The 13,804-nt window shown below is 43.4% G+C and overlaps 1 protein-coding gene across 2 annotated transcripts; it reads left to right on the forward strand.

Annotated features, from left to right (window-relative positions):
• The first annotated feature begins 6,731 nt into the window (after nt 1-6,731).
• fgf8a (fibroblast growth factor 8a) lies at nt 6,732-12,642 on the forward strand. 2 transcript variants are annotated; one of them, XM_056435733.1, is made up of 5 exons: nt 6,732-6,763; nt 6,853-6,889; nt 7,631-7,811; nt 9,667-9,773; nt 12,349-12,642. In XM_056435733.1, the coding sequence occupies exons 1-5, from the start codon at nt 6,732-6,734 to the stop codon at nt 12,631-12,633; spliced, it is 642 nt and encodes a 213-aa protein (XP_056291708.1). In that variant the 3' UTR covers nt 12,634-12,642. The 2 variants fall into 2 exon arrangements, with proteins under 2 accessions (XP_056291708.1, XP_056291709.1); XM_056435734.1 differs by having other exon boundaries at nt 7,664-7,811.
• The last annotated feature ends 1,162 nt before the right edge of the window (nt 12,643-13,804 follow it).

The raw sequence follows: 13,804 nt of genomic DNA on the forward strand, positions 1-13,804 counted from the left end.
CAAGAATTTCCAAGTGGTCAACATAAATGCAAACTTGACCGACGTGTCAAATACCGACGCTTGGTCAGTGGCCCTACGCTTCAAACTATGACACTCTACATTTCCGTTGAGTTTCAGGGAGTTTATGTGTTTATGAATAATGTATTTTCATAAGACACTTCCAAAGTAGGTTTACTTGCTCTCTAAGTTCACGCAGAACGAGTTGGTTAGGTATCAAAAAAGATCGGGATTTATATTCAAATAAGCTTGTTTATTCAAAACTAGGTTTGTTGCGTAAACGTCATGAATAAAGTAGCTCGAGTTGTCTGTTTGTTACGTGACTCGGGATGGTAAAATGTGTATATTAAGTAACAAACCTAAAGTGAAATATAATGCGTGTGTGGCAGTGGGGCGTTAGTTAGATAACAAAAACTAAATAAAAATATTATATTCAGTAAAGTAACTGGAGTTAGTGATATACATAAGTTTTGTAACAAAACTAAAGTACAACTATATGTTTGTTACACACACACAAGTATATTTATTGAGTTGCTGGCAAAAGTTGCATCCAGGCTCACGTAGACTTGGTTTAAGACTGCCCTATATCTAATATGCAAAGGGCACGACCAAGACCATTGCGATTGGCTGAATGAAATAAAAAAACAAGTGCTGATTACCAGACCAACAAAGGACAATCCTGCATCCCGACAACAAGGCGGCACTGGATAGAAAAACCGCCCCCCAAGTGGCTGAACACTTTGGATGGAGATGATCTGCGGGGTCGTCTTCTGCGAACATGGCTGGCTTCACCGTCGGGCCTCAGGGTTGAACAGATCCAGGTGTCGGAGCAGAGGCAAAACAGGGGCTGCTGCCGAAGCCTCTGCGCTGGCTTTAAATGGTCATATGGAATGGGTATTAACTAACATGTGCGCCTTGAAGGAGGGTATATTTGGTCAAACCCAGCAGGGCAATCAAAGACGCGCTGGATTCTGCGACTGAAAATGCCTGTAAGTTCATAAATGCCAGGCTCTCTCTCTTTCTCTCCATCCAGATGGATAACCAGTTGAAGGCACACACACACACACACACACACACACACACACGCACATACTAATGCCTGGGGCCTGAGAAAGTGACTGGAGGACCACAGAATTGCTCGAGACTCCAGGCTCGGCCATGTCTATAACTTGGATGGTTGAAATGGTTTCTGAGGGAAAGCAGAACAAGAGTGAGCTGACAGCAGCTGCATACGGTATCACTGAAGGTCAGACACAGAAAAGAACACAACGTTTGATTGTTGGTTTGGGATGCTGCTGACAGTTACATATTATGTATTACGTTTATTAAATAGGCGTGAGAGCAATTGATGTGCAATATAAATGTATAAATACTGTCTCTGTCACTAAGGAAGCCCAGATCCCCAGTCAACACGTAGCTATCATGCTCATGACGTGATGAGGGACTACTTCAGAACAAATGTTTCACTTTGCTGCTATTAACTACTTGTGTGGAGGATTCAGAGGGTAGGATTCACTTATGTTGATTCACTTATGAACTAATCATAACTTAATGATTAATTAATGTGGTATCTTTCAGTTCAGTATATATATATATATCATTATTATAATTATTATCATAAGAATAATAATAATTATTATAATGCATTTTAATTGTAAAGCACTTTATAATATGATAATTATGCATTTTATTTTATTAATTTTATTTGTAAATCACTTTTCATTCAAAAAGAATATTAGAGATTATATATATATATATATACATACATAAATCACTTTTCATTCAAAGAGAATCTTAGAGATTATATATATATATACATATATATATATATATATATATATTCCGAGGTGTTGCTCTTTAACTAAGCAACGGTGACATAACCTAGGTAGGTAGTCCAGGTAACGGAGGCATCCGCATGGACCCAACTGATGTTCAGGCCTAATTATTCTCTTGTGAATGCAAGCAATCTGCTTTCGAAGACACTGGATGATTAATGTCAAAACACTTTTGTCTTTTATATTTTTGACATATGATCCGACTGGTGTCTGCCCTCCATTAAAATAACAATTCGACCACATTTGCTCCCTGGGTCCGAACCCTTAGCCTCTTGTAACTTGACTATTTAGAGACTCTTAGAGACCTGTTCCCCCTATTTCTTTGAGAGAGATTCAGGTCTACCATGTGACGCGGCCATAAGGACACTGTGACGGCACACACCAGACCAGTGGGAAGCTTCTGATCAGGTAGAAGCACTTTAGACGTGGCCGAATGAACTCGTTCATTTGAAGCCCACCTCGGCTTAATGAGGCGTAGGGGAGGGAGAGCGAGTGATGATTGGAGGGAGGAGGAAGAGCAGAGGGAGGAGGGGAGATGGCAGATGGCCGCATGTTGGAGAGAGAGGTGACCAAGGTGGTGAATTGAAGAAAGGTGGATAGGTAGAATGATATTTCATCGAAATTGAGACAATTGGTAAGGTTAAGACAACACAACTACTTATTGGTTACGGGTAGAAAAAACATCACATTTTTGTTGGATCACAACGTAACAATGTGAAAATGTAATAATGTAACAAGGTAATTTAGCGTCAATAGCGTAAATAAATAACAACCTCCCTTTGTGGATTTTTCTTAAGTAACGCAACATCACAGGCGAAAAGTCACCGCGTAGTTTTAGTTACACAGAGGACACGAAGAGTGGTCTCCTGGGGGAACTTCCTGTGTTTGAGTGACAATGTAATGTAGCATAACGACTTAACATGATAACGTAAAGCAACATTGTAACACAACGACGCGGCGAAACAACATAATATTATACAGAAACAACATAACGCAACATACCAACGCAATATAACAATGTACGGTTAACAAAACAACGTAACATAACAAAATGTAACAATGTACGCTGAACAAAACAACGTAACATAACAACGCAACATAACAATGCAATGTAACAATGTACAGTGAACAAAACAACATAACATAAGAACACAATGTAACAATGTACAGTGAACAAAACAATGTAACATAACAACACAATGTCACAATGTGGGTGAACAAAACAACATAACAGAAGAAAACAATGTAACAATGTTCGGTAATCAAAACAACGTAACATAAAACCGCAACATAACAATGCAACATAACAACACAATGTAACAATGTAAGGTAAACAAAACAACGTAACATAACAACACAATGTAACAAAGTAAGGTAAACAAAACAACGTAACATAACAATGCAACATAAAAAAACAATGCAACAGTTTAAGGTGAACAAAACAATGTAACATAAGAATGCAACATAACAAGACAATGTAACAGTTTAAGGTAAACAAAACAACGCAACATAACAACACAATGTAACAATGTAAGGTAAACAAAACAACTTAACATAACAATGCAACGTAAAAAAACAATGCAACAGTTTAAGGTGAACAAAACAATGTAACATAAGAATGCAACATAAGACAATGTAACAGTTTAAGGTAAACAAAACAACGCAACATAACAACACAATGTAAGGTGAACAAAACAACGTAAAATAAGAACGCAACATAAAAAACAATGTAAGGTAAACAAAACAACGTAACATAAGAACACAACATAACAAAACAATGTAAGGTAAATAAAACAACGCAGCATAACAACACAATGTAAACTAAACAAAACAATGTAACATAACAAAACAATGTAACAATTTAAGGTGAACAAAAAACAATGTAACATAACAACATAACCTCACAAAGCTACTTCAAACTTAACCTGGCCACGTTACGAAACTATGGAACAAAACTACGTAGCAGCTCGATGTATGCAGTGTAACAACGTAACAGACGTTCGTAGATCAAAGGATGCTGTAACGTTCGGATCGTTAAATGTGCTTTTCCACTTTCAGAGCTCAGTTCAGTCCAGTGTGAAAGTCCTTGAGAGTAATCCATCACAATCCGTTACATTATCGTTGTGTAGGACTGACGCCTCCAGGTCCCATTGCAGTGCCGATACCACACAAGCATCCTGTCACTTTGAAAACAGCAAAAGCAGATACAGTTATGGATGGCTTATTTCAATTTATTGTAAAGTATGACTGTAAAGCTTATTAAAACGAATGGACAACAACGGATGCCGCCGATCTAAAACTGTTAGCTAATGTCAAGTGTTTTTTAGCTGCTGGCTTTCAATATAATATTAATATCATTCTAGTCGAAACACATAAATACTGAATGTTTTTAAACATAAATATCGTCAAATATGATTTTTCTTTTTGCAAAATATGTGAAAATGTGTTTTCCATAACCCTCACGCTGGTGGAGCACTGGAGGAGAAGAGAGAGAGAGGTGGAGTATAGGAACAGAGGGGGAAGGGTGTTTGCCCCCCCGCAGGGCTGCTGATAGATGCAGGGCTCCTGGGGTTAAGGGGAGGGCAGCAGGGCCCTGAGCCAGGGTACGGAGTGTCAGTTACCTGCCGCTTATCACACACACACACACACACTCACACACGCACACACACACACAAAATACACATACACACACTTCCAATAGCAGTTTTTAGTACACTTATGCACCGCACTTTAAACACACTGACCACTTCGCCTCTTGCTTGTTGGTTACATGCAGTCACACACACACACACACACACACACACACACACACACACACACACACACACACACACACACACACACACACACACAGAAGAAGAAGATGCTATTGCCATTCACAGCTCCAGTACTCTGTTTGATAACTGTGGCATTACACCATCAAGGACAACGGACCCCCCCCCCCCCCCCCCACACACACACACACACACTCCCCCAACACTCTCTGTAGCGCCCACTGGTGGCTTCCCCCGGCATTACATCAAAATCAATCATCACTGATTTGAGTCGGGATAAGCGCCTCTAATATGCTTTATAAAGATGAAGCATGAAGGTCAATATGTACATTATTCATTCATAATTCTGAAGCTGTCTAAGTCAGAGGGAAACTGTTATCTTTGGCTCCTGCATGGTCGTCCTGGTCCTTGAGTATAATCAACTGTTCCTATTTGCTTTGGTTTTCTGTTGTTTTTTTGTTACACTATACAGCCTCTCCTCCTAATTTAGCGACACCTTCAATGCCAGTTGTATCAATCAGACGTGGTGAGTTTTTGTGTGCTGTAATGGCCGATGCCCATCGGGTCTAATTAATGGCCGAAGCAATCAATAAAGTCTGAACTGATAACGATCGCGCTTACTCTCTATAATAATAAAAAGAAGTGCGGTGTGCGGGTAATTAATGTGGCGCATCAGTGTTTCATGTTGTCAAAGCTTCGGGTGAAGGGCTGAATAAGTCTTCTTTCATTTTAAGCCTGTCTCCGCAGTTCAGTTCTCTTTCAATTAAGGGAGGGGGGTTTAAAAAAGAAGAAGCGCTAATCGCCTGTAATCCTTTTAATATGTCTCACACTTTGCTCTGTCAATACACAAAGCTGCCCCCCCCCCCCCCCCCTTCCCCAAAAAACCTTCACGGGCGGAGAGGAGGGATGAGCAGGAGGTCACCGCGTTAACCGATCAATTCCATTTCAATTCAGTTTATATTATATTGCCCAATATCAACAGATCATATCGGTATTAAAGGCAATATATATATATATAGTTATTTTAAATATATATATATATAGTTATTTTAAATATATATTCATATATGTATAAACAAATATATATAGACATTCATTTTTTTATATATATTACAGACTTGTGTTAGTGCGCGTGCAGCCCAGGCTCCTCCTAGACAACACCTCCCTCCCTCTTACCAATAGGGCCGCTCCTCAGGTGGAGAGATGTTTTAAATCAAGAGTGTGTGTGTGTGTGTTGGGAGGGGGGCGGGGGGTAAGAGCGCTTTTGTTCCGCAAAGGGGGGGGGGTTCTTCTCAGCAAGATCGCCCTGCCGTTTTTTAACCGGGGGGCGGAGGGGTGGGGGGGGGGGCGTATAGAGCGCGACCGACCGACAGGCTTTGACACGGCAGCGGTGTGTGGGATGAGAGAGAGAGAGAGAGAGAGAGAGAGAGAGAGAGAGAGAGAGAGAGAGAGAGAGAGAGAGAACAGCCTCCAGCCCCTGTCGTCCTGCCACAAGCGAGCGGAGGAAGCAGAAGCAGCATCGAGCATCGCCCCGAGTCTCCTCTACGCACGGGATCTCACCTGAGGGCCGCAGAGGATTACAAACGACGAGGAATAGTCTGACAGCACGGGACCAACTTGTTTGTTTACATTTATATTTATATATATATATATATATATATATATATATATATATATATATATATATACATACATAGAATAGGAACCCCTATATATTTATATTTATATATATATATATATGTATATTAATAGGGGAACCAAACTCTGCAGCCTTTATCCCAAAAAAAGAGACACACTTCAACGCGCAGCTCCGCTTCTGCAAGAGCACTTAGGCCTATAGACTTTGCGTGGCCTCTCTGACAGAAAGTCTTCAGTCAGTAATCACTGCTATTTGAGCCAGTTATGGATATTTATTTGACGAGGAGTGTGCTCGCTGCGCATGCATGAGCCCCCTCTGTCAGACCTTGTGTGTGTGTATGTGTATGTGCGCGCGCGCGTGTGCGTGTGTTGTGGATTCCGGTGAATTCTTTGGACTTGAGTGTTTGACTTACGACGAGGTCGGTTGGACTTCGCAGCCCTGGTGAGAATTTACTGGAAGAGGATTTTTTTCGACCCTCCATCCAACATGCGACCAGGCGCATCCAGACTCAGCTATCTGTGAGTGGCTCTCTCTCCTCCGCTGCACCTCCACCTCCGCCGCTCCCGAACTAACTTAACATGTATTTTCCTTTCTTTTTTTGTTGCAGGTGTCTACACTTGTTTGCGTTCTGCTACTACGCTCAGGTATGTCACTGCCTTCCATTTATTTTTGTCATGATTTTTGTCATGATTTTTGTATTTCATTTTGAGCGGTACAATGCGGATTACAGAATAAATAAAAACGCATATGGCGATGGAAGCGCGCAACGCACAGTGCAGGGTGTGTGTGTGGGAGGGGGGGTAAGGTGAGGGGCTTCATCGCAACATTCTGGGATAACAACGATATCGGATGGCTCCTGCGGAGGGCGCGCGGCTCGCTTGGCACCGATTGCTGATGAACGCACACCGGGCCTGGCACCCGACGCGTGGGCACAGACGCGGGTGAGAGAGGGGAAACGCTTGGGGGAAGCAAATGTCGTGGGGTTTAAAAGTAAGCAGAGGGCCGATGCTTTCGGTCGGCGGAGAGTCATTCCATCACAGACGGGGAGATCCACATTCAGATGCGCGCATTCTCTCCCCGCGCGCACAACCTGTAATCACGCCGCGCGTCTGTTTTGGGAAGCCATTCATTTCATTTTACTTTGGCAGCGGCGCCCCTGGAAGTTGTTAGTTACACTTGTCACTCGTGGAAGGTAAACAACAAGAAGCTCGTGTTGCATTAGGATATATCTGCGCTCTATAATTCCCTATACAGTAACCCGAACCCGATTTAAATTTTTTTATGTCCGTAAAATACAAACAAAATACACCTTTTTTTTAAATTATAAAAGAAAGAGAAAAAATGAACACGTACTGATGATTGTGGTGACGTCTAATTTCTGACAGGTAACCAATCAGTCCCCGCCTAATTTCACGCAGCATGTAAGCGAGCAGAGCAAAGTGACGGACCGCGTGAGCCGCAGGTTGATCCGGGTCTACCAGCTGTACAGCCGGACCAGCGGCAAGCATGTGCAGGTCCTGCCCAACAAGAAGATCAACGCCATGGCCGACGACGGGGACATCCACGGTAAGAGAAAAGCCCCATAGCATCAGAGACACACGTGTATTCCTTTCTGTGGTGCCCAACGGCTATTTTATATACATATTAAAGTATATAGCGTAGATACAAAATAAAATAAAGTGATTGTATGGTTCAAATTATTATAGATATTTGTTCTTGTAAATTTAGCACCAATGCAATCCATAATCTGGATTTATTCTATTTTTAATTCAAGCCATTTAAATCTGTAATTCTCTGCTCACCCATTTTAGGTTCGGGTTAGATGAAATGTTTTTCTCAAACATGTTCCTTTGTCACATGTGTATCTCCACTGGCCTGCACATGTGAAGCATTTAAAAAAAATGTATTATTCAATTATTATTTTGTAAGTCACCAATATTCATTTTTACTTCTACATTTCGTTTTTGCTTTGTGATTGAAATTATTCCACCATTTGTTTTTCTGATTTAGCTCAAGGCCAATATTCTAATAATAACATTTAACTCGTGCAGACGACCTGAAGCAGTAACAAAATGAGCTGAAATAACTCAAAGTCTAATATAATATTTATATTTGATCAATAAAGAAGTGTGAATGGGCATAAGCAAGTAGAGAGGGTATTAGAATGGTTTCCCATTCATTCAGTCTATTTCCGTCTGGTTTCAAAACGCTGAGGTGAATAGACCAAAGTTGCCCCCCCCCCCCCCTCTTATCATCAGCGTTATGCGAAGCCTTTACCCTGAAACCAGTTTACTGGCTGAGGCGGTCTCATGGTCCAAAGTCTCTTCTGCATGCTTCCGAGCTTACACAAACCGTCCGCCGGATTGTAGATGGCGCTGGAGGTGATCCTCCAGAGATCCCGCCCTGGTCTGGAAGAGCCATTAGAAGTCGTCTCACTTCTCTACCTGCCGAACATTTCCTGCATACCCCCCACTCCACCCCTCCACTCCGTCCGGCCTGTACGGGCCTCGCTGAGCTTTTTACAGTCTCTCCGGCCTGCCCTCCTTTGTTTTAGGATACCTATTCAAAATGGGACATCAAATTGGAGTTGTTTGCGATGATGTCACGTTGTGTGGCCTAAAGAAGAGAGCGAGTTATTCAGGTCACCTGGAGGAATTCAACGAGAGAGAAAGTGTGAAAGGGGGGTGGGGGTGGTGTGTGTGATTGGGGGGGGGGGAAGCCTTCCCATGGCTGTCTTTGACTCAGACTTGGCTGAAGCTGCCACTTCGAAGCCGTAACTCACGGACACGTGTAGCGGTTAGGCGGTGGGCGGGTGGGTGACCCCTGAGGTCGACAACATGGAAGCATGACACGGGTTAGAAAAGATATCCGAATGTTTCTGGAGAAAAATCATAGAGAATTTCACATCGCTGAATCTGTCATTCTGTCACAAGTCTGTATGATTTCTTACTGCAGAGTGCACGTTAAAGCAATAAAAGTCCTCTGCTCTTTGAACCGTCTCTCGGTACGTCTCGGCTATTTAGAGATAAACGTGGAGCTTTATGTGTGAGGTCAACGCAGATTTATTTGCAGGGTAATTCTCGATGGGCCTGCCAGGGTCACTCCTCTTTAGCTTTCAAAGAATGAGGAGACACGTGGTTTTGTCATTCTGCAACAATTTCAGCTCGCACAAAATCCCCAGGAACGGTCCCTCGGGTTCAAGTGTGTGAGTGTGTGTGTGTGTATATGCTTGGAAACACACTCAAGCATTTCTGGGTGTGTTTTTGTCGATGCTTTTATGTCCACGCTGTTAAGCCATTCCTTCAGATTTTTTAAAGTTTTAAACAATACTAGTTAAAAACTAATATGGAAGAAAAGGGGTCACGTCAACCTTTCTTTACAGGCCATCCTAAGAAAACTGTTTTTTGTTTGATCCCTTCAGCTAAACTCATCGTGGAGACGGACACGTTCGGGAGCCGAGTGCGCATCAAGGGAGCCGAGACGGGTTTCTACATCTGCATGAACAAGAGGGGGAAGCTCATCGGCAAGGTGAGGAGACAAGTCGGCCTCAGGCAGCAGAGGTCAAGAGTTTCGTCCGTTAGTCTTTGGCGTGGCATTAGTTCCGGCGCTAAGTAAGATGTTAAATTAAATTCTCAAGCAAAACTGAAATCCAATAAAATGTACTGTGAATATAGAATATTAACATCATCTTGAAATAGCCGGGACTGCTTTTTCACTATGTTCTCCATGTCGTGACTACATGAGTCCTACGTGAATACATGAGTCCTATGTGATTACATGAGTCCTACGTGAATATATGAATCCTACATGAATACATGAGTCCTACGTGAATACATGAGTCCTACGTGACTACATGAGTCCTACGTGAATACATGAGTCCTACGTGACTAGATGAGTCCTACGTGAATACATGAGTCCTAAGTGATTACATGAGTCCTACGTGAATACATGAATCCTACGTGACTACATGAGTCCTACGTGACTAGATGAGTCCTACGTGAATACATGAGTCCTACGTGAATACATGAATCCTACGTGATTACATGAGTCCTACGTGAATACATGAGTCCTACGTGACTAGATGAGTCCTACGTGAATACATGAGTCCTACGTGAATACATGAGTCCTACGTGAATACATGAGTCCTACGTGAATACATGAATCCTACGTGACTACATGAGTCCTATGTGAATACATGAGTCCTACGTGACTACATGAGTCCTACGTGACTAGATGAGTCCTACGTGAATACATGAGTCCTACGTGAATACATGAGTCCTACGTGACTAGATGAGTCCTACGTGAATACATGAGTCCTACGTGAATACATGAATCCTACGTGATTACATGAGTCCTACGTGAATACATGAGTCCTACGTGACTAGATGAGTCCTACGTGAATACATGAGTCCTACGTGAATACATGAGTCCTACGTGAATACATGAGTCCTACGTGAATACATGAGTCCTACGTGACTACATGAGTCCTATGTGAATACATGAGTCCTACGTGAATACATGAGTCCTACGTGACTAGATGAGTCCTACGTGACTAGATGAGTCCTACGTGAATACATGAGTCCTACGTGACTAGATGAGTCCTACGTGAATACATGAGTCCTACGTGAATACATGAATCCTACGTGAATACATGAGTCCTACGTGAATACATGAGTCCTACGTGACTACATGAGTCCTATGTGAATACATGAGTCCTACGTGACTACATGAGTCCTACGTGAATACATGAAGTCTTTGTTTGTTATTAAAGAATAATTTCAACCTTTCATATCTTCAAAACCACTAGGAGCACAACAGTTGTTTAGATTCACGACTTTAAACGCAAAATTCAATCAAGAGCCGATCTATTGCCGCCACGAGGCTGAGCCGGCGGCTTGCTGCTAACAGCGCAAGCAACGGTGTCCGTCGTCTACCTGGGAGTGGGAATCACACTTCCGTGGACAAGAGCGCTCAACAAGGGCACGAGATGGCACTGAATAGGGACGCGAGAATGTTTCGATCTTTTATGCCCCTCACGGGCAAAAAAAACAACTTTCTTAAAGCTCCTCGAAGTTTTGAATTTTCTTCGCTCCTCCACATAATCTGCAAAGAAAACCAACCTTTAAGAAAAAGATGACTTGCTAGATGGTGTGTGGTGATTTCCTCATGATTTTATATGAGGTTCTTGGTCGAGGTTTAGTGTCGTCCCGGATGTGTATTCGTTGCTGTGTAGGTGTGTGTGTGTGTGTCTTTGAGGCTCAGGCTATCTCACTGTGAGGGCTAATAAACAGAGCTGCCAGCACCACCCCCCCCCCCCACACACACTCACATACACACACACACTCACGTACACACACACGCTAACCCCTCCACCCACCCAGCACCCTGCCTCGCACACCATCTGCCCCGAGCTACCGGCCCAGTCACAGCCTGCCCCTGGGTGTGTGTGTGTGTGTGTTTGTGTGTGTGTGTCTCAAAGAGAGACAGAGAGAGAGAGAGAATTAAGTCTTTTTTGGGTGACTATTTTTAACACACGGCTCATTACAGTAGGCCAGCACTGCGGGTTCAAGTCGATGCTGTTTCAGCTGACCCATAGGCCTACTGTACATTTTCACTCAGCAAACAGGAGCGCCCCCCCCCCCCCCTTCCCCTCCCCGCCTCCCCCAAACTGCACACTGGCGGCTTGAGTGGGGGCCCTTAGCTGAACGCATGCAGTAGGCCCCGGGGAAGCTGTGTGTCGGGGTCCATCGATTGTCATTCAATTTCAGAGCAGACCCGCCTGGTTATATTTATTAAACTAATGCAACAGGACAAATTTGGTGGTGGGGGGGGGGGGGGGGGTGACACTAGAAGGGGGGTCCAGCTACTGACCCGCTGGATGTTTGCTGGAGGGGGGAAGAGTCATCGCTTACTGTTACCCCCCCCCCCCCCCTCTCTGATCTGTAATGACTGTAGCATATGCTACATGCACGAGGGGGAGGGCTGCGTATGTGCGTCTGCGCGCGCGTGTGTGCTGCACAGGGAAAGCTTTTTATCCACCCCCCCCCTATTGGTAAATCTTCCAACTAACCCGTTTCTTGTGTGTGTTTTTGCCCCCGCGCAGAATAACGGACACGGCCGCGACTGCATCTTCACGGAGATCGTGCTGGAGAACAACTACACGGCGCTGCGCAACGCGCGCTACGAGAGCTGGTACATGGCCTTCACCCGGCGCGGGCGGCCGCGGAAGGGCTCGCGGACGCGCCAGCACCAGCGTGAGGTCCACTTCATGAAGCGGCTGCCCAAGGGGCAACAGCCCGCGCACACGAGCCACCAACGCCCGTTCGACTTCGTCCACTACCCCTTCAGGCAAAGGACTAAGCGCACGCGCCCCTCGTCGGAGCGCTGAGGATGCCGGGAGATGGAGGAGAGAGAGAGAGAGAGAGAGAGAGAGAGAGAGAGAGAGAGGGAGAGAGACTCACGGGACTGACAGAATTGCCCGGCACACTCCTCTCTCGCCCCCGACGATCTCCCCCCCCCCCCCCCCCCAAAAACAACAACCTCTAAAGGCATTTTATACTGAACATTACTATATCTTATATTGTAGGTCGTTTTCTATTTTTCTCAAAGTAAAAAAAAAAAAAAAGTATAGATGAAAACATGAGGAATCTATTTTTGTACTCCAGACTTAGTACTGACCTGTTTAAAAAAGAAAGTTTTGAGGGAACACTTTCTATAACCATGTCTGTAACGCATTATAAATATACTTGATGCGTTATTATCTGCTTATAAATATGAGAGAATAGTTATAAGCACTTATTATCACCGTTATAATGCATTATACTATGATAATCTAAGTGGTCACTGTTTTTACAACATTTTGTGTGTTGTGTAAACTTATTAATATCTTCCCCCTTTACCTGAATCCAACAACGACCACTTTGAGTAACTTATAATCACATTATAATGTATTATGACGTATACTGCATTGCTAGAAAACATTAAAATTTGTTTTCTAATATATCACACATCTTTGGAAGTTAGAATACACTATTATTCTTGGGGGGAAAAAGTAATTGTGAAATATTAAGATACTTCACCTTATAAGTGATTATAAATGCTTTACAATTATTATGGTTATAAGCATCACGAATACTTGGGAGAGCTTATAACTCTAATTATTCTGTGCTTACAAGCCGATAATAACACATCATTATTACAGGTGTTTTTCATAATGCATGACGTGTCATAGAAAGTGTTGTCAGCTTTGTTTTCAGATGCACATAACTAATTATCTGACTCATCGGGACATCTTAGTTTAGTGTGCGATGTGTTTTTTTTCTTCTTCATTTGTATTGTTTCATTACGACCACTAGAGTCTTTTTGTTGGACTCTCGCCTGCTGCTCAAGGAGACTTAAAGGGCCCCGATTCCAACACGCTGCGATGCTCGGAGCCTCCCGACTGAATCTTCTCACACGGTGTGGCAGCTACGTCTGATAATCGCAGGTTTCCCGCTGTAACTGTATCCGACATGTACAAAATGCATCGTGTGAGGACCCCACCGACACACACACTACTC

The sequence above is a fragment of the Pseudoliparis swirei genome, chromosome 17, assembly GCF_029220125.1.
Source record: "Pseudoliparis swirei isolate HS2019 ecotype Mariana Trench chromosome 17, NWPU_hadal_v1, whole genome shotgun sequence".
In the NCBI taxonomy this organism is placed as follows: Eukaryota; Metazoa; Chordata; class Actinopteri; order Perciformes; family Liparidae; genus Pseudoliparis; species Pseudoliparis swirei.